Below are 22,506 nucleotides of genomic sequence, written 5' to 3' on the forward strand. Positions count from 1 at the left end.
AAAAGACTAGTGGGAATAACCCCTGGTGCTTATCCTCAATTGATTCAAGTCATGACAGAAACTTGCTTTAGAAACTTTAGAAAGGCTCAGCACACTGGGAAACTGACTACATTCTTTATAATTTGGACTAATTAGCTTGATGTCCATGCAGACATTTTTCTCTCTTGAAGTATAGGATGTGTAGAGATTGCTAACTGATATCATCTCTACTGATACAATGAGTGTGTACAGTATTCATAGGGCAAGCAAATTGCAATTTCACCCTTGGTGGTTGTGACACAATCAAAAAGAGATTTTTGAACAATTGTTTAAATCTTAATAATGTACCTTTGGCTTGTTTCCATTGGTGTCCAAAACCATTTTCCAGTCTGACCCGTTGTTGCTGTGGCCGAGGCGGAACTTCTTCATGAAGACCTTGTTCTCACGGTGCTTCCCTCCCTGAATGATTAATCCCTTCACCACTTTCTCCTCCCCAAGATCCACCTGTATCCATTCCCTGGTGAAGGGCTGGGGCTGAGGCAGCAGGGTCCAACCCGTCCGGCTCGTCAGCAGACGAGCGTTCTCCGGTACCCAGCTCCGGTCGGTGTGAGACGATGCAGTAATTTGGTTGTCGGTGATCAATCCTGATACCATGCCCAGCATGCCAGAGCATGGGTACTCTAAGAGAGAAAAAAAAAATCGAAGGGTGGATTTAATTTTTTGTTGAAACCCTGTTAAAAAAAAAAAGAAAAAAAGAATATGGGCACATTTCAAGGCTTCCATTGTGTGCTTGAAGTTTGTGCAGGGGTAATGCTAAGTGTCAGAGTCTTTGTGAGGACACGTTCTTCTTTGTGATGTTACTATGTTCTGTCCCACTATTCTCTTCCTGTCCACAGATCTCATGCATACTAATTTTTTTTTTCGCCCTGAGGCGCTTGTCTCCAGGCAGCCAATTAAAACTCCCCACTCACTTGGCACTTCCAGGTCCTCCATTCTGGGTGCACTGTTTCTTTTCATTTCCCATTTCCCTCCGCCCTCCTCCACAGACTCAATGTAATCTTGCAAAAAGTATAATAATCATAATATTTTTTTTAAAAAAACATTGTCTTTTTGTTTCAACTCTGACTGCACTCATCTACCTTCTGTTCCACAGCTGCATACATATGTTGACTGTCTTTTACAACATTATCCTTTCTTGTACACATATTCATATTCATACAGTATTTAAACATATAGCTGTAGATCTGTTTTTCTTGCCAAATGCAAATAATCGCTATAGCATTTTTAAATCTTTTAGTTTAAAATGCTTTCTATAAAAAAGTCACATTTTCAAGTTTCCACTAAACTAAATAAACTTGTTGTTGACTTAGAGATTACCTATGCAAAGGTGATGCTGCCAGACAAGTGATTGCACGACAAAACCATCTTTACTTTGCTAAATGCAGTAAACTGTACTATATGTTGTACGCATTTTTAAACATAGTATTTGTGTTTTAGCCGCATCCGAGGTTTTCAAAATGCCATAACATTGACATTGTGTATATGGCTTGCTCAAAACTATGAATCTATGATCTTTCTTTGTGAAGAGAAAAATCTGTTATCTGACACTCACATCACAACATCATCAAAATAATTACCGACGGCTATGCTGCTCATGTTGTATTTAGGGATTCATGTGTTGTGTTATGATGTGGTGTATTATCAGTGCACTGTATAGTCCTCTATTTATGCCTTATTTTGAGGGGAAGTGCCATTTCTAACTTTATTGTAACAAAATATTTCAGTACTCAAAGACATTATCATATTTAAGGTAAAACCAGTGCTTTCATACAGTACCCTCATGCAACATATGCTATTATATGGATTTTTTAAATTTTTTTTACTGGCGCCCAAGAAGGACACAGAGGCCCTTACTTAGTAGCTTGTTCTATAGGCTAATAGAAAACTCCTCTGACCCATTTGCTCCTGACCTCCAGCACATCCCCAGATGCTGACGCAGGGGCCAGTTGTAACAGTTCTGACTCCCACAGAGGAATACATCCATATGTTATTATATATCTTCTGTGTCTGCAGGAGACAAAGTGTGCACTGTGTTGCAGCAAAACCAAGAGGCATAACTGCATCTGGGAAAAGCGAGCGAAGACTATGAGAACAAGGGTTCATTCAGACTCCCTGGTTATCTAAAAGCAACTCCTACAATATGGAGACCCGTGAGAGAAATCTCAGATTCTGTATTCTGTTGGTATCAAAGTCCAAATGGGAGCTCGAGAAGGTCTCCACAGGAGCTCAGCAATCATGGGAGGTAACCTTTGGCTAAGAATGATTTTAGAAGGAACAGAAATGTAGAAGGTTGTACTGCAGTTGTGTGTGCTTGAGAGTGTATCTGAATTGATAATATGATAAAATTTTATATGACTTCTGGAGTAGTTTAGATGAACTTCAGATATAGCCTCTCTGATGACATACTTTGTGTAACTGGCACACCCAGAGGAACAAACATGCTAGCGGAGATGGAGATCCAGAAATTCATGGGCCGTATTTTGGGTTTGGCTGGCGCCTCAGTGGTTCATCACATGTATTTATAAACTGTGGTTGGTATATTCACTAACAGCAGGGTGGATGCTCTTGATATTAATGAATAGCTACAACTTTACAATGAGGCCCAATCACTTCTGCTGTCAAATAAGTACTGTGCACCTGTGCGTATAGAATTCTTAAAAATAAAAAATGCATTAACAAACTCAGTTTACACCAATCCGATACTTCTTTAAGCAAGGTCTTCTATCAGAGATTGTTAACCTCAAATAGAAGAAAGTGAGTCATTGGCCACAAGAGGCTCACAGCCTCTATCCCGCCACATGCGCTGTACTAATGCCATTGAGCTGGCAGTGTCTTCTGAGCACCCAGGGGTGCTGACGTCATCTCAGGGGCTCTGTGGCGACTTCAGTCTTGTGATGTGTTTACTTCCTCTGTGCCGTGGTTTGGTTACGTTCCCGAAAAACACACCATGCAGCTGCATCACTGATATACCCACAATGCACTCTGCAATCATACAAACAGCCACACATTTAAAATGCACAACACTCACGTTCTTCAGATCAATATACAACAGATCCTAAAACTTCCTTTGTCCAAGATAATTAAAACCAGAAACCAAAAATAGCTTTTATTTTCCCACAACTGTGAAAACTACCCAAACATACTCACAAAGTAAGCAGCAGATGTGCTTGAGCCCATATGAAATCCAGCCACTCAGACCTACTGTATACACTGCCAGTTTCATTAAAATAACATCAACAAAAAAAAAAGGAAACATAAGAGGAGCTTTGCCAAAATCAAAGCTCTGCAAGAGAAAACAGACTGTAGCTAAAGAGGAAGCTGAGACCAGATCAGCAGGAGGGACGGGATCATATCAAGCCCATCCCTCTGCCTGGCAGCTGTTATCTCCATTTATATTGCATGAGGTACATCTAAAGACAAGATAACATGAACAGCTCATCACCCAACATGTACCACTTCCCTGTGACACGCTAAAAAACTCCTGGGTCAAACCTGTAACTCAACTGTTGGTTTGGCATACTTGGGTCTTCCTGTATCAGTTCCCAAAGTGGGGTCCACGGACCCCCAGGGGGTGAAAAATGTCTTTCCAGGTGGTCCGTGACACGATGTCCAAGACAGAGTAATAATAAAATATTTTTCTGAAGAAAAGAACAACAATTTAACTTTCTTCTGTCTTGCTATGTCTCACATCCTATCTATCCTAATTTGAGCCCAGCCCAGATGAGTGATTCAGGCACCGCCACGCCCCAGCCCTACAGTGCCGGTAGTTTATATTACATAATTTGCGAAAGCTGGGGCTGGGGGTCCAGTAGCTTTTTGAATGAGTCACTGGGGATCCGGGCCCAGGTTGACTTTGGGAACCACTGTCCTATGTGGTTCCTAACCAACCATAATCCTAGTTTCTTCAGCCTTTACACGAATATTATGTCATACTGTACATTTATTATTTGTAAAAGAGTTCAATGCAAATGGAAACCAATTCAGGAGGTGCCTCGCCATTTTATTGTGTTTAAGTTTTTGACCACTTTTTGGTTTCACATTTGACCTATCCAATGTCAAAATCACATTCTATCCAACAGCAGCGTTCGGCCCATCGGCAGTGTCGAATTTAACCCATTTTGGGGGAGACAGCCCCAACCCAACACATAGGGTCAAACCCCCTTAACAAGACCTGCTGGTATAAAGTAACCTCTCATTGGGTTGGTCCATCTCTAGGAACTAATTGGTTACCCAAATAATCAATTTTGGGTTGTTTTTGACTCAACCATCTTTGAGGTATGAAGGACTGTCTCTCACCAACCTATTATACCAAATTTCTGCACATCACAAATATGCAAGAATGGTGGATCTCAAATTAATGCAACCATTTATCAAGTAACCAATCAATGTTGCACTGTATATGTAATTAAAATGAAACTTAGTTGGATAACCATTTCTGGTCACGGAAACTATGTCTTAGTGATGTATCATAAAATCATATTTTTTGTAACGTACAAGTCATATTTCTGAGGTGAAAGTGTCAAATATAAATTCATGGGAACCTCCTGTAGCTATCATAAAAAAATGGAGGTTGATATTCTGAATAGATAAATGACCTTGGCAGAGGCAACAACAGACAGCAAGATAAACACAACAAAGATATTTTGAATTTCAGATTGTATGAAGTACTTTTCGATGCTGCTTCGGTGGCAACCAGAGCAAAGGAGTGTTTCCATGTTTGTATGCATGGCGGTCATGGATGGATCACCACGGCACTAACCTGATATCTTACAGCCATACACTTCAAAGCGCAGCGCAATGCCTGTTTCCCAGGTAACGGGACGGATGCGGATGAAGCGCGTCAGAGTGGGTTTGGGCATCATCGTCTTTGTAATGTCTGTTGGGTTGGTGTTACCTTGGAAAACCTGTCAGAAAATGTGAAGAAGAATCACTGACTGCACTCTGCTGAAATTACCCTCGCTCTATATTTCACCATTTACTGTAATATTAATAAATATATTGTTAATGAAGTTCTTTGGAGGCAGTTAAATGAATTTGGTTAATGCCATTTTCATCATCATCATCATCATCAGCATCATCATCATCATCTTCCAAACGCCTCACTCTAACCAATGATTCTCAACCATTGTGTCAGGGCATCAGTGTGCTGTGAGCGCTCTTCAGGTGTATCATGAAAACTAATAACATTTTTCTTAATTATTTATTTACAATTTACTAACAATAAATAATGCATATTCTGTTCATGCCACTGAGGCATAGTGACGGACAGCACAAGTAAATGGCCTTTTACTAAATGGCAGGAAGTACATAGAGTAGTTAATATATCCACTTGTTGTAACTTTTTGTTTGGTGGTGTGCTGTGAGATTTTTCAATTCTAAAATACGTTGCCATAATAGTGGAAATCACTGACCTAAACTAACCCAATGACCCAAAAAAAAAAAAAAAAATCCAAATGGATAAGAAATTACTGTACAATAAAATACAGGTTTGTTCTATTGATATAATTATTTCAGTGAGTCACACAAAGGGTTATACATATATAAATGAATCAAATAACTATCACATTAGGATTCAGTTAGTATGTTCAAAGTGAAAAACCAAATGACATCAAGTGACTATGGTATAAGTGTTTGTTTGAGTAAAAGACCTGAACTTCGCTGCCTCATAAATAGCTTGCCTGTCTCCTGCACAACACATGTAGGCTATGACCTGTAAAACCCGAGGAAGTATTCACAAGATTAACTGGACAAAATTGACCAAAGATGCCCTTTTCCGTCCCCCAGCTGCAGATCTGTGGATTGTTTACTGCAGTGTCTTGTCTAAAGGTCAGGGATGTCGCAGTTTTGACCTGGGGTACTAGCACCATAAGTACATCGAGGCTGACCACCCAGCCAAAAAAATACAGTTCATTCTGAGTAATTGACGCTCACCGTTGACCATACAATCCACTTACATTCCTGAACTGAGGGCATAACGAGAAGAGCAGTGCGGACAAATACATAGAAAGATAAAGCTTGGTGAATTTCACATGACCTAAAACATGACGCAATGGCTAATGCTGTCAGACCCGATAACAAAGTCATGAACTCTCCTAAAGGTCATCAGCTTGCTAAGTGTAAAGTTGCTTTTCCTGGAGTGCAAAACTGCAACCTCAGCGGGCGGTAAATGGTGCTCATTCTATACTGAAGCACTTTAGAGTATGGAGAAAACATATGGTCTTACTGTGGTACCTTGCAACCTGCACTTTACACACAAGGGCCAGTGTACTTAAGACAGGACAAGAAGGAAGCAAAGTCAGTGGTCTGTGTGCACAAACATGATGGTTTAGATGCCTCTTTGCTGAGGAGAAAGTATCGCTTCCATGTGCCTTCAAAAATATTTACACGTCAAACATGACTCACTGACCCTGTGCACACTGACTTCGGTGGTTGCATCCAGATGGACAAAACCTGCTCTGTTTGACTGACTGATCAGCAATCAATGGATATTCAAGCCTGCTATTCCTCCCTCCCTCTTTCTGCTTGTCTTCACTGTCTTGGATCCTCCTCTACCAGCTGGGCAAACACGACATCCCGAACAACCATTCCATTAAAGTGTTGCTTGCCACGTCTTTTGTCATTACCGTACCTTTTACAAGTTGACGAGAGCCAAACACAAAAAGACGCGACATTCCTTGGAAAATCTGCCCCCCTGGTTCCAGTTTACTATGACCATGCTCAGTAAAAGATGACCGCTTACACACACGCAGTGGGTGCGTGACCACGCTGAGCAGAGTGGATAATTGCACGTTAGAGGACATATAACAGGGTATTTCCCATTTTGTGGCGCATGAAGGCAACATGCAGCAAACCATAATTCAAATCAGCTGGTCTGTGTGAGTTGGGACATTCCAAATGTTGCTGGTGTCTATCACTTGGTCATGGCAGAGAAGTCACAAAAATAAACTACTTTCATTATCTACTCTGCTATTATTGTACTGTCAACATCTGCAGGATGTACAGTACTTTAACTAGCTGGGAACGTTAGAGAATGTAGAGTACATTACCATTATATATTAATAATGCTCATATTGGACACGTCTACTTAATGCATTGGAGGAAAATTCTTGCCTTTTGTTTCGAGCCCTCCTTTAGCGTAATCCAATCCTCTCCATTTGAACTGACGTCCACTTTGTAGGACTTGACAAAGTAAGTCCTCCGCGTCTCCTGGGAAACTGCACCCTGGGTACCGATGGCTGAGACAAATCTTAAGAACCCAAGGTCCACCTGAAAAGTCCAGGATCAAGAACAAACATAGAAAGTCAATTAAAAGGATGATAATCTAATATATTTTCACAGTGATTTTTTTTTTAAACATAGAGAACCCCCCCCCCACCACCACCAATTCAGAATCATTTCTAGCCAGGGTTAATACCTGGAATTTAATAACATGTAATGACGATATCTATGTAATAAAGAAAAAGACTCAGGATGACAACTTAATTTCCTGATGTGTATGACACTAACTTATTGGATAAAAATATAATCCTTACAGGAAGAGTTGTGTAATCAGATCAAATCCAAATTCACCAATAAGGAGGCAATAAATAGAGATTGAATATCAAATATTGTGCCTCTTAGTCCTCATGAAGTAACTGTAAGTTGTAAATGATGAACGCAGGGCTATTTGATATTTTAGAAGGTAGGACCTCCTGGAATGAGAAAGTCTGCTGTTGGATGTTTCTCCTTTATAGAGTTGTCATTGTCAGAGCTCAACAAAGGCAAAGATAGCCATCGACTTGCCTCAGCCCTTAAAAAGAATCACATTGTGTGTCTGCCAACAATCATGCAAGATCACGACCATGAACATCACTTTCAGGAAACCAAGACCACACAAACACGGATGGAAATCAGCCGGCATCTGCTTATGTGGCAAGGACATCCATGCATTTTTTAAAAACTATCTTTCTAATGCCTAGATTGCTTGCAATGACAGCTACTCTAGGCTCAAAGTAGATTTGTAATATGGTGCCTTTTTGGATCCACGATCATTAAGTAATCACCAAGAACAAATCTCCCAGCAGATGAATGAAATGAAGACAAATCTCAGGCAACATCCCCCTATTCTGCAACTTAGTGGCAGTGGTGTGCAAACTGAAAGGTTTTTAAATATATGCTGTATGAAGAAGCTTGCTTAATAAGCTCCAAATCTACTTTGATAGGCTGAGCGAACATTAATGAGGAGTAATTGCCTTCAGATGCGACTAAAACAGCAGTGCATTACTTTTGGGCATGGAGTAACCGGTATCCAAAACATGATGAAAGAGTCTGCTTTGAATCTTAAATACAACTATGAATGTACACTTTGGTGTTTGCATGTGTGTGTGTAGGAAAGAATGACCAAAATGGAACCCTTCATTTAAGACTGCTTCTAAAGGCACAGATGCATGCGTGTTTGTGCTTATTCTTAGTAAAGAACTATTAAAATGAAAGCAAAGGCCACCATCAAGCACGACGGTGCTTGAGCAATTTGGGAGTTTTATATCTAATGAAGAGAGCATGTTACAGAGTGCTAGTCACGCTTTACTGTTTGCTTTTAGAGAATGTTATGTTAGAATGTTCCTAGCATTCGTTGATCTTCCACTAACAAGTTATAGATGCCATAAAGTAAGTCTGTATTGTTAAAGAATTTTGGCTGTTTCACAGTTATGTAGGACCTGAGTTGGATGGCTTGGAAGATGTGAAAGGTGAACACAGGGAGCTTACTGTGGATAACGTTCATATAGCCTGGCAGACAGTAGGGGCCTGGATAATGGGTAAAGCATGATTTATTAATGACTGCTTGTTAGAGGAAGAACAACAAGGTAGTGGTTGTGCTAACAGACCAAGGTTACAAGGGTCAGGAGGAAAAGACTGCCTGCCTGGTTGATTGCATTCCTCAGCCCGGAGGCCACAATAACGAACAACAAAGTAAAATAACAATGAGTGAAAGTTCTTTGCACAGTTACTTCAGCCTTTGTACAGTGCAAAGTGATCTTTGCATGTACTCAAATAATGTACATTCAGTAATTACTGGCATGCCTGATGAGTGAATCACTTCACAAGGAGAGAAAAGTCACTCTAATAAGCATTCACCTAGACGTTTGGGAACTTTGGAACTAAAACACGGTGAAAGCCATCCACAAGCATATCCCGAAAACTGTCTAGACAAATGAATACATTTGGTATGAGAGAACACTGAGTCGTTAAAAGGAAATCACCCCGGCCAGAACAATTTGACTTGTGTTCTTTCTGTGTGGTCTGAATAGTCCTTTGTCATAATCAAGCTTGGAGGCAAACCGCAAGGTCTATGTGAACTATTGCAACCTGAAAGGGAGGGGAACAAATGTGTTGTGATCAGCTTTGTAATAACATGCGAGCAGAGCAGAATACTTCAATCCACATCATGTACATAAAATAAGGTATTTTTGAATGTGTTTGGAGCAGTAATGATAAAATTGTATTTCAGCCTTATACTAGCAGCTGGAGGAGTGAAGAGTCTAGTCATCACTCAAGCTACATGATATATATTTTACACTAAGCATAGTCACTGTTGCGTAAATGTAGTATGAAAAGATAGTAAAATGGGTGTTCTTAAAAAAATTCAACGCAATTCTCTGACAATATATCTCTCTATGCTTGATTGACTTATAATTGAGCTGTCAAGAACCGAGCAGTCTGAGCTCTGGAAGAAAAAAAAAAGGTGTCAAATACTTTTTTAAAAACACTTCTCATCAATGTTGGGGAACGTGTTCGTGAGAGGAATGTTGGTTGAATAAATGAGGTACTGAAGACAATAAAAGGGAGAAATCGGAAATAGAGCAATGCTTCAAAGTTAGTTAAGAGCAGCTGGTAGAAATAGACAGAAGATAACTTCTGGAAATACTTTATGGCCCTTGAAGGATCAAATACACAAATCAAACATATGACCTCCCATTGAATGCAAACTATTATGCCACCTTTTCCCCCAATAGTAATAGTCATTTCTACGCTAATCAGAACAAGATAAAGGCTTTTGGCAAACTAAAATGAAAACAGCATGTTTTGCCTTCTTTTCATTCTTTTCACAAGGTTTGAGAAACCTCTTTTGGTTTTTCCATTCATCAAAGGGATCCAGTATTAGCTGTTCTTTGGTTTGGGCCATCCTGTAGCTCCATACCTGACAGTGTCATTAAATCTTCTTGAATAAAAAAAAAAAAACGATTACTCAAGGACTGTAAGACCTTTGAGCCCCCATCACATCCTCCCATTTATTACAATATTCACCTGGCGTAATGGTTTATTTTTAGACATGGCACCTCTTTGGGACCATTAAATTATGGCTCTCTTCCATGTCTTATTACTTCACACAGAGGGACGTAGTCTCATAACAAATAATACTACACACCAATTTGTTTCATTTTTATGGGAAAAGTGTGCTTGTTTTACAGTTACTTCTTCACTACTGGTGCCTGTGTAATTTAATTTTAAGAGCGCTATCAGTACTTTTCCATCATAACGAAATTCCTCGAAATATTTTACTCTCATAGCTAAATGAGGGAAGAGATTATTCATATATTTCAGTAACTATAACAAAACTAGGTGTTGTGAAATCATCATTCTTAGCTCTGTAAAAGTGGCATATTTGATACCGCCAGATCTCATTTACCCGATTGTGAGTTCAAGTTTTTGGAGGTCTATTTCTTTTAAGTCCTTGTCAATTTTAATCTTTGTGAGGGCTCCATTGTTATTAGCACCGTGACACATCTGTATAAATGACGACTGCTCTGAGTCATGGCGAAACAATGACATGGTCATTGGACAGGAAAGGAAGCCATCCTGGAGGTTTATGTCACGTCTGGCAGCTGCTTGATGAGCTGTCCCAGAATATGCAGCTGACCATTTAGGGACTAACTATGAGATTAATTTTTACGTATCATGAAATGGTTCATCACATCATATGACCTCTTGTGATTCCATTTTGAGTCCAAGTTTCTTCGACTTGGCCACTCAAGTGTGACTTTCCACCCCTTCATTGATTTTCAAATTGAGACTGGGAAAAAGGGAAGCAGCGAGGCGACCACCATTATTTTTTTTGTACGTAACAGTGATGACGAGGTTGGTGATCTCACTGCTAGCCTGTTTATATACAGTAGTTGCTTTTGTCAATGTAGAAACTGCAGTTTATTGACTGTTCGTTTTATAATATTATAATTATCCCTCATTGGAGGGCCAATAAATGTTAATGGAGGGGGCATATGAGGAGCCACTACTGACTAAAAGCATATATGGATGAAAAGGAAAACTACATAAATGATGGTTTCGCTTGTGAAGTTCCTCGCTTGTTTGAACTATACAACAGAAAAATGTTCTTCTTTGTAATGGTGCACTTTTTTGTCCAGATAAGTGTGCAATTAGTGCTTGTTTGGTTGGTTGGGGAAGTGGAACTCAACCTGTTATCTTTGTTAAGTACACTGTGTTTTTCAGAGCTGTTTACTTTATGGAGCTACACTTGGGAAATAAGGTTAATGGCAGCTGCTTGGTGAAACTGCATCTTTTTCAGGTATTCAACTTAATAAATGAATTCTTGAGAACGCACATTCCAATAAGAATGTTGGACATCATGTTCAGATTTGTATTGTATAAAAGATCGACTAACTAACCCTATGTATGTAAATAATGTATTGTGTACTTTCATGATTAAACTCTGAGGCTGTGTAGCTGATAATGAACATAAAAATACCAATAGGAATTACAGATAAAGCTTGCAAAAATAAAGATTGCAGTCAATAGCAGGAACAATTGAGAATACATTATAGCTGTGACTCATAAGGCATAAAAAGCTTCTGCGACTGTACAGCACATATGCTAGCAAGTGTATATAATGTTGCCATTGTGAGTTATTCAATAAAAAGGCTTTTAAGTATCGACAGTTGGACTCCCTCCAAGACAGCGTTAATTATTCATGTTGTGTCTGCAAGCAATCAATGGCAGCTGCCGGACAGCGACCTGGTCCTGCTTTCATTGAATCATTCAGATACTCCAGTGACTCTTTGTGGCCATCAGATCCTCTCCCTCTAATATGCTTCCAGCTCCTTAGTAATTTCCCCCATTATTGTCCCCAAGGAACCCTTAGTTCTCGGGCCGGTGTGCCCTGATCCACAATCTGCGAATGCAGGTGTTTTCTTGACAATGCTAAGTGTTAATCAAGTTTTCCTTCTGGCGTTACCCTGACGTCATAAAGCCGATGATCAAGCCCTAAGCTTGAGAGTCTGGGACGTAGACTAATTCATTTTCACGTCAACCTGCTGCAGAGACTCCTGCTGTTCATCCGCTTAGGCTTCAAAGAACACAGTGGCTCATACAGGAGGATAATATGCGCAAATCTCCCACCTTCATGCTCCTCTGCAGACCTGAATTTTCATGAGAAATAGGTGGGTTGACTAGCGAAGGCGGTAGCGGGCTCAAACAAACAAAAAACAAATAACCAAAAGGCTTAACTTAACTAAATCAGCACTCGATGTCCAAATTGCACAATAAACTAACAACCCACCTTTCCTGACGTCAAAATGAGGCAACATTAAGATTAATGATGTAACTGAACTGTGCTCTGCAAATTGAAGGACAAGCAGCGCAAAGGAAAATGTCCAGGAACCAAAAATGTCACCTGTCATGAATTATAAAACTGTTTGCCACAAACCACAGCCAGAGAATGATAATGAAATAAATAATGAATGGATCTGATGCATCTCACGGTGCACGAGATGATTTGTACGTGCAACCAGGGGACCCGAGCTTGTGGACCGACTGAATGAAGGCGGAATGACGAATTCCACTCTTTTAATACCACTTGTGATAATTAAGCTTGTGCTCAAAGTGCTCGTCACAAGTGCTCCACACTCCTCAGAAGACATAAATTACATGGCAACCACAGACTTGGCTCTTTCGTTCGCTTTGAAATTAGAAGGGTTTTGATCTGATTAGTATCGGGGAGCTAAGCAGGCCCATTAGAGTGCATCCATTTAAAAATCCACATTTTACTGCCAAATCAAATTTTCAATATGATCAATACTGTATAACAAGGGGATTCTCGAGTGACAACAAATCATTCTGGGGGTCTCTCCGCTCCAAAAGAGCCACATTGGGATACAATGCTCACAAGGCTGCTGAGTAAGCGGAGCCAAATACTCTCTGCACCACATTCAGAAGTTCAATCTTATTTTGCCTTCAGAACTCTCTTAACTCTTCATTGTCATGCTAACTAACAATGGACAGTTGGGATGTGGTCAATTCATAAATAAGGAGCCAAAAGAGCACAACATTACACAACTAAGCTCAAACAAAATAGAATCTTTGTGATCATGGTGGAAATGGAAGTAGAAATTTGGACTCCAGGGAGTATTTTCTGAAACTTGTACACTGTTATCAATTGTTTGATGGCGTTTAAAGATGAAAAATTCAACTTTAGCTGGCAAATTGGCATTTTCAACAAACCAGGACGCTGTCTTTTTCAAATTATTCTTTCCTTGTCTTAACTAGGTTCTGTGTGAACACATGCCAGTTCATCTAAACAAAGCAACTGAGTCTAAGTCATTATTTTATTGCCCATGTCTACTATAGCTATGTACTTAAATTGCTTCCTGCCATGTGATTGGCCGATTAGTTATTGAGCATTTCAATAAGTATACGTTAAAAAGGGAATGATGACAATAGAACTAACAAACAACATACACTATTGTCTATGTGGAGGAACAAAATCTAACAACGTTTGTGCCTATAAGAGCCTATACGAGGAAGTATGTTAACTTCCTGGTCCACTCAGACTCATGCTGTGTTCTTCCAAAGAAGAACCTGGGCCCCCTCCCCCACCTGCTCAGTCACCCACAAATCCGAAAGCACAAAAAAAAAAAAAGATGCATTCTTGGGAGAACGCACACCAACTGACACACATACACATTTTCTCACTGATTAAATTAGTCTGAAGGAGCACCATGGGATCCCAAGACAATATTTTCATTGCAATAATAAAGGAAAAGCCTGCTTATGGCTCTCAGCAAGTAAATATTTGTCTTGTGGTTGGCTCTATTATTCATCCCCTCAGGAATATACTGAGGCCAAACTTTTCAGCATTGAAGCAGAGCGTATTGAAAGAAATGGAAGAAAAAGAAAAACAGTCTGGGAATTTACAAGGCCTGATGGGACTTCAGATAATAACTCAAACATGCCCTATTTGCATCTAGGTAGCGCTTTGGCTCATATCACTGAAGCCATTTTGTGCTGTGAGTGGACATGGAGCATGCAACGTATTTCCATGCATGGCAAATTTGGAAAGTCAAATACATTTGCTTCATTTTTAAATGTGTTTGTTAACATCATCAAGATATTAAAATCAAGACATCCTTTAATGTATTACAAATAATAATGTGCAGAAAGTGGATGCATGGATTTGTAATGATGGTTTTGGTTACCTGTATCCACTCCTTGTTTGAGTCCTGTGCAGGGGTCCATGCATTTTCATAGTAGTTGAGCCTGGAACGCTCGGGGGACCAGCTGGGGTTGTATTGGGATGAGGCCACAATTTGGTCAGATGTTATCTCGCCTGATTCCATTCCCAAGGGGTCACTGCAGTCAAAGTCTGAGATAATGATGAAAAGGGAAGAGAGCGGCAGATTTTTGTTTGAGCGCCGTACTAGCAAGACAATAGATCTAGAATATGTTTTCAGTGTCTCCCAGTTTCACAAGCTCATCTCTGGGGAGGATGATGCCAAATAACAGGCACTCAGTCCTGATGTACTTAAAACAACTTGACATCAGGGATGCTTCAGCAAATCTTTTCTGGTTTCACGGTCCCCTGGTTTTAATAGATGCAGGTTGGAAGTTGTCTGCATTAAGAAGTAAAAATGCTTCAATAACATTCAATTGCTGTCCTGCCACATTTTCATTTCAAACTGAATCTGCTTTCCTCATCTCTCTTTCTATACGTGGTATTATTTTCCTTGACTGAGTCTCTTGGGAGAGTTTATGTCTTTACTGGCTCTTTCTTGTCGTTGTAAATCACAGTCAAAATGACCCACCACCTACGTTAGGAGATGGTTTATGTTGTTTTGTGTTGACACGGGGCAACCACTTCCAGACATGCCAGGCTCCATGGTTACAAATTCTGCTGGGTCAGATTGCCATCGACTATGCTAACCCCTTGAGGTCAGACGTCCTGACACCTCTATGGGCGGTGCCATAGTGGCCAGAAGAACTCTTCATGTGTCACCATGCGCAAATACAGTTACTGGGTATTCCATGTTTGTGTTTAAATCGCAGAACATTTTCATACACATATGTAGTCAAGCATGTTGGGATTTCATTGTGACACTGAGAAACAAAATGCTCCACTTTATGTCAGAACTCTGAAATCTCAGTCTGGTCTTGTCAAACGGACATTTCATCCACACAGTCATGTAGCTTATTGACTAGCAGAAACACAGAAGTGCTTGTTTGTAAGCATTGGCGCAACCTAATCAGGTGAGCTGTCAAGCATCACGTAGCATCATATTACAGCCAAGAAGGCACTGAATGTGATAAATGTGATGTGAGGAGTTAAGAGATGAAGAAAAGCCTTGCCTTTCATCAACTTATCACCTTCATCAATGACTTTCAGCTATTTCCATTCAACCATTGCCGTCACCAAGCATGGACAGAAAGAGAGGACTGTCTTGGCCCCTCACATCAGCTAATAAAGCCTGCTATTCTACCATGATATCAATTTGAAAAAGTCAGTCAGATCTAAGAGATGCGTGATTAGAGCAACTCAAGTAGCTTTGGGGGGAATCAGCAAAGAATGACATCATCATGTACGCCTTAATCGTTCTTTGCAAATGTTTGTAGTCTGTGAGTGTCTCCCCTCAGGGTGAGACACAATCCTGTGGAGATGATCAGTAGATTTGTTGAATGTCATACATCTCCTATGCTAGTCAAAGGCACACTGTTTGTGCATGTGTGTGTGTGTATGTGTGCAAGTGTGTGTTTGTGTCTGTGTGTGTGCGAGCATGCATGTATTAAGGGTGGTCTTTTAGCCTATGGACAGATTTATGACTCCGAGCTGGCCTTTCTTTCTTAATGAAATGTTTAGTCAGATCGTTTTTGCACAATGAGGTCAAAAGGTCCAGCCTGGTGACGCCGATGTTAAAACACCAGAACTGCGTGCGTGCGTCTGTGTGTGTGTTCACTGAGTGGGGAATCCATGTTTTAGGTCACGTCTAGACCTGTTGTGTGGTAATTTATGACTTGTAAAACACATTCCACAAATAAAGAAAGAGAAGGTTTTTATTTCACAACATTTAGTTTTTGTTAATTGAGTACATTATATTATAAGTAACGGATCCAGCCGCAATTGCTACGTTAGATTCATAATATTCCTTTGGCAGTTGTTTTTTGTGGAAATGCATCAATAAGATTCTTTGGCTACGCCTGCTTCTTCTTTGCTTGACATCCTAGTCATTTTTATTTTGTAGTGTGTTTATGCCAACTCACCCTCTGGAACGGTCCTTTCGATGACTGTGAAGTTGGCAGAAAACCCCTCCCTGGCGATGGCACTGTCAGTGTTGATTGTAAGTGCCAGGATGCCGGTGTAAGAGATGATTCTTCCTGGAGTGTTCTGTCCACAGTACCTCCCAATATATGGTCCAACTAGAGGAGAAAATACATGGAGAAAATTCAAGCAAAGCTCAACTGCCTTATTTGTTTACCATAGTCATGTAAAAAAAAAAAAAGATTCAGTGACCCCAATGAAAACATCCCAAGGTATTTTGACAGCACTGAAGGCCAGGTATATACTGCAGGCCTTACCTAATAGACCATAAGAACGCTTCCATCAAACCTATTGAGAACCTTACAACTCCCAAACACATTGTACTATATTTTTCAGGAAAATAAGTAGCTAAAATGCTTGAATAGTAATTTCTCATTGTCTGGGTTTTTGTTTCTGTTTTTAGTCCCTCAGTAGACCGGGGCTGATGTGCAGGGTGTTTCCTGCCTCCGACAGGTGGTAAAACTTCAAAACCGGCAGTAAAAATTTTGATTTGAGTTTTCTTCCTGTTTTATCGTGACAATAGTCTTGGTTTCCGTCAGTTAAAGCTCCCATTCATGAAGAAATTTTTGTCACTCCTGAGAGCACAGGACTCATCACAGAGACGGTATTCTAATAATGGCAATCAACACCTATCACTAACTACCCTTGACTAGTACCCTATAATTCTCCAATAAGCTTGGAGAAAAGAATTCCAACATTCCACAGCCCACTGTGAGGTTACCTTCCAGTGATTATTGTCTGCCTGGTGGCTCTAAATACCTGAGACCTGTCTCATCACCCAACCGTGTTTCTTAATGTTGTCACCACTAAAGGCGAGAAACTGCAATGTTCGAGTCCATTTTGTGGAGAAGGACCAACAAGTTGAGACTCGGCAGACACAAAAGAGGAACTGTAAAAGGCAAAGCAAGAAAGCCTCATGTGGTGCCAGTTTCACTAAGCAGAGTGAGAAGAATGGACAGCAGTGTTAGCGGGAGAGGGCGGTGATGGCACACAAGCGCAATGACCTTGCGCTGTCCCTCATGAGCGCTATGATCCATACACCCATGTTGATGTGCAGAGACCTGTGGCTTATCCGTGATTTCTAATGCTGTGATCAGTGGCGAGTGACAGTACAACATGCCTGCAGCCGGCTGTCATCCCAACACGTCGCTTTCTGTCTATCTGATGGATAAAAAGCAAAGGCCGGGCCCCAGGGATTTCAGGGGGCCCACAGTGATGGCTTAGATTAATCTTTATAACCCAAGAATGGGCTGAGTACGCATGATGGTTTGACCATCTTTTTGACATTCTATGGGATGGGCTCCTCCTCGATTATCTCCATGAGTCCCAAGCATGGTGAAATTTTATTTAAACCTTCTCATGTGCTTTCCTTTTTTGCTTTACACCTTATAAAATCAGAAGGCAGATCCAGTGGTTTTTCCACAGTGCTGGCGCCAAAGTCAGCGTGGAAAACCTTTGTCACTCTCATTGATTTGGGAGCTGGTGTTAATGGTAGTTGGTCGTGGACTAGTAAATTTCCATCCCTTGTGCTAATGGACAATTTGTCCAGCAGGTACCTCAGAATCCACAGCAAAAACAAACTTTTTTTTCCAGCAGCTGATTATAAGCCAAAGCTGTCTATCATACAAAAGCACTTCAGTTGGTGTGATTCTATGACACTCTACGGTGGTGTTGTACAATTTTTGCTCTGACAAGAGGTACTTGTTTGTGCGTCATACTGATTGGAAACTGAGACTTCTGAATAACACAGAGATTTGTTTTGGGGTTTGACTCGATGGGGACCTTTTTAAAAACAAGGGTCTATTGAAATTTGATAACAATGTGGATCTTGTGGTACCTAAATCATGGTCCTGCCCAACTATCTTTACGTAAGACAAAACCTGTATTGGGACGCAGTACAACAATTGTGAGAGGCAATGAAAATAGAATTAAAAGAGAGAGACGCTCTGTATAAAAATGTGGCAATTGATATGGAAATATGCAATATGCTGTATATACAATATAAAACCTGTACTGAATCCTGGAAGCTGTGAAGAGAAAATCTCACCTCCAGGAAAGCCATCCCAGATCTCCAGACGGTCATAACGACAGAACACCCCAGTCGGAGGCGTTTGGTCAGGCTCCAGCTCAAAGCTCTCAAACTCCAAAATAATTTCTGACATCCTTGGGGCAAATATCATAAATGTACAGTCCAAGTTGTTGGGGTACTTTTCAGGAAAGCCTGGAGATTTTATGATACCGCTATTAGAGGTGAAGTTCCTGGAGCATTCAGGACCTGCAAGAAAGGACAGCATACCCAATGGTAGGTTAAACCACAGACAAAGAAATGGGTAATGTTTTCTATTCTATAAAAAGGTTAATTGTTTTTCTTGTAATTTTGAATAAAGGTTAAAAAGAAATGTGCTGCCGTCAAGCTGTTCTAGTTAATCGTCCTAGGAATAGTGAAAGAATGATCGTATCAAATCGTGGCACCGTGAACTTTGAAAAATGCAGAAGGAAGGGTAAGAGTGAATTTACAGCACTGGTTCACGGTGCAAAGAAGCTTGCTTGAATTATTCAAACACAAAACCACAACATGAATTGGACAAACTCCATCAATGTTCACATTGAGATAAACGTTTTGCCAAAATATTTATTCCCATCATACAGTGCTAACTATCATTACTTGAGCCTGCATGTGGCTCCTCCATTATCCGTGTTTTAGAGTGAGATTATAATTCACAAATCTGTGACATCCAGGCAACTTCTGAAGGAGAGACAAAATACGTAGGAGGAAAAGACGTTCTCTATGCTGGCACAAATGCAGATGGTGAGTGACCCTGCGTCACACAAGCACAGTCGTGTGTCATACAGGGCAATCATTTGGAGCTATTAGTGGCAGAAATGCGCCCAGGATAACATAATTTCCCCCTAGTCTGACAGCCTGCATTAAGGGTGCATAAAGGGTTGACCAAAAACATAACTGGAAGGATTATTATTATTTTTTTTTGGTGGAATAAAAAGCAGCAGGGTACAGTTGTTGTAGTTGAAGCGAATGTGGTAAACTGCTTTTTCCACTCTGGCATCTTGCTGGGCCACAAATTCAGTCCATCATACGTGCTTCAGACTGTCCACTCGCAGGCAAATTAAAGGGAGAGTCATGTCGATTTGGTCTTAATTCAAGTTGAAAGCCACGATGAAGACCATTTTACAAAGTTGACATTTGGAGCGGCAGTGAAAGTGTGGCTTTTGAAAACAGTGGGTGAGAATAATTTCACAGCTTTTACACAAGTTTGGGCCCAGAAAATGGGACTATTTTAAGGAGAAGGATTGGGTCACCAGTTGCTGCAGTGATTAACTTTAGCTGGACAAATGTGACAGTAATGTAGGAGGGAAAGAAACAAACCTCTTGTTGGCCACGTTCCCTTTGTGCCCTCGACAGTGTAATTTTACCTGTAACCCATTCACCATCCGCTATCAAGAACCTTATCTCTGTTCGGCGGGAGACACAGAAGGTCTTGTCCAAGTGTGTCTTGTTCTCATACAGGGCCTTCTGGTAATTACTTCCTTCACAATAGTGCTTAATTACTTTTACTAAATGCATCTCCATATGTGAGACCCCAGCATGTTCAAAAATGCATTTCGAAATCCCTTGTCTAGCATTAACCTTAAGTGACCAAACAATGTTCATTTTTAGACATGAGTTGTAAAGCGCAGAGTTGAGCTGTTAAGAGTTTATCATATGGGTTGGCTGCTTCTTGTTGTAGCTTATCAAAAGACCATTTAAAGCTATCGATTTATATTATTCACTGTAGTAAATGACACCACAGGGGGAGTCCTGGAGCAACATTAAAAAAGATGGATCCTCCCAGCTACTTTAATCGTTATGACTCATACTTTTGTGCGTTTTTCTTTGTGTGCTTAACAGTCTTAATATTTCCCAGGAGAAAGAGAGCACAAAGATTCCACCATGGAAGTTTTGTGCTTGTTGCTGGATATCACAGTAACTCTTTCCTGCGACACATCAGTCCATAGAGTGTGTGTAGACGGAGTCGTGATGACAACCAGCATCACAGGAAATGTATATCCTGTTGACAGCCAAGAACACGCTCCCAACTGACTCAGCGTCTGGCTGTTTTATCACCCAAGATTTTTTTTTTCTCTCCAACTGGAATTTACCCACGGGGTCAAAATAAGAAACAGAAAGTGAATTTGTGAGGACTGACTCAGGAAAAGCTCATCGCGGAGCAACGCGCACACCAAGATGTGTCACCACATAAGAGATGAAGCACACAGTGTAGTCACTGTAGTCCAAATACTGTTTTAAAACAAAATTGATTTTAAGACAGGAAATGGGAAGAAAAGAAGTAATGGTGAGTGACAACCTCCAACCAGGGGTTTACAATATTTATTACTAGCAGTAATGAATTCTTTGAGTTCCCCATTGTATTAAGCCTTCTTGTGCTGGCTAGGGGAGTACACAAATGTCACTCTGGCTCACTGGTTGAGTGATTGGAATTTGTTTAACAAAAAAGGCCAAAACATGCTTTTCAAATGCTATTTGATGGATGTCAGATTCAAGTCCCTACAAGACTTTGAGATTTGGTCCAATATTTATTGACTAACTCCACTGTGACACTGTAAAATTGTTCCGGCAAAAAACGGAAACAGATCTTCCATTCTGCTGGAGATAACAGACCCGACTTCTTCTAACAGAATTTGGGATGCGTATTTGTTGTGTAATACAGTGTTATACAGTCTTAGTGTAGTGAGAGGTTACATGAAATTTCATTCCAATTTATTATCATCCTTTACTTCATTCACTGATTGGTTGGGAGCAATCACATGAAGGCATGTGAGTACATTTCAACATTATCAAATAAGGCTCTTAGTTTTAAATGGCCTAGTGTATCAATCCATTGTTCTGGAATGAAGACGTAATCCCACCATTCAAGATGTTCCATTTCCAGACAAAGAACACAGGTTTATTTGTACTGTGTAACATTCCACAATGCCTTTTTACGTCTGTGTTTAGTTTACACAGAGCTACAAGGCGTATCGTCAGACGGTGGAGACAGTGGAAAAGGGGCTCCTGTCTATTTTTACCCCAATTGTTCATCACTCAATCTACTTGGTAACTAGTTATGAGCATCTGGAGACATAGGAGGGAACGATGTTCCTGCGCTGCGAAGTAAATGAAAACTTATTTCCATGCTGTTTGTTCTCTGGCTGATCATTGGCCGACTCCCTGACCGCCCGGAATGCTTTCCCTTTTATCATTTTGTAGGGACCCTCCATCACCCTACCACAGTAACCGTGATTAAATCTCTAATGAAGAATAAACCCATAAGCACAAGGTGACACACACACACTCGAACATATTTAGATTATGACACAGCATTTAAAGTGCCTTAAAATGTCTTGCTGAGGCTGTGACGTCACCCCCGCCTGGTCCAATAAAAAAAAGGATGACACGGTGGGGAGGGGTTTTGAGGTAAAGGGCAGCAGTCTCCCTCAGGTTCCACTCGAACATAGTCTTAGGGTTCCATGAGGCAAGCGTCTCTTTGTGTGCGTCTGATGACAGCATGTCTCTGTGCCAGATGTGACCTGTGGCACTTGGGCGTGTCGTCCATGAAAGGAACATTAGCTATATTTGCCCCCTATGAGCCCCACCCGACACACTCACATGCACACACCTTGCGTGTGTTATTACAGGTGCGTGCAAGTAATAGCACTTTGTAATAAAGCGGCCATTTGAAATAAAGGCTATTTTTCTGTTCAAAGATTGTCGTCATGTCAGACAGTTCCCCTTCAGACTTAGTCATGCTTCTGAGTAATAGTAATAATGATGAGCTTGAGCTTGAATGTGGTACGCGGGGGGGTGGTCTATTGAAGCCACCTCGCCCACT

The 22,506-nt window shown here is 40.6% G+C and overlaps 1 protein-coding gene across 3 annotated transcripts in view; it reads right to left on the reverse strand.

Moving 5' to 3' along the window:
- The window catches only part of nrp1a (neuropilin 1a), a 54,660-nt gene that overhangs the window by 9,699 nt on the left and 22,455 nt on the right, over nt 1-22,506 (reverse strand). For all 3 annotated transcript variants that reach the window (XM_061805305.1, XM_061805307.1, XM_061805306.1), the window contains 6 exons: nt 18,666-18,893; nt 16,561-16,716; nt 14,505-14,671; nt 7,150-7,305; nt 4,799-4,943; nt 328-659 (listed from right to left, as the gene is read on the reverse strand). In XM_061805305.1, the coding sequence (XP_061661289.1) occupies nt 328-659; nt 4,799-4,943; nt 7,150-7,305; nt 14,505-14,671; nt 16,561-16,716; nt 18,666-18,893 (1,184 nt within the window). The remainder of the gene's footprint in view (nt 1-327; nt 660-4,798; nt 4,944-7,149; nt 7,306-14,504; nt 14,672-16,560; nt 16,717-18,665; nt 18,894-22,506) is intronic.

The sequence above is a fragment of the Syngnathoides biaculeatus genome, chromosome 19 (assembly GCF_019802595.1).
Source record: "Syngnathoides biaculeatus isolate LvHL_M chromosome 19, ASM1980259v1, whole genome shotgun sequence".
NCBI classification, from domain to species: domain Eukaryota; kingdom Metazoa; phylum Chordata; class Actinopteri; order Syngnathiformes; family Syngnathidae; genus Syngnathoides; species Syngnathoides biaculeatus.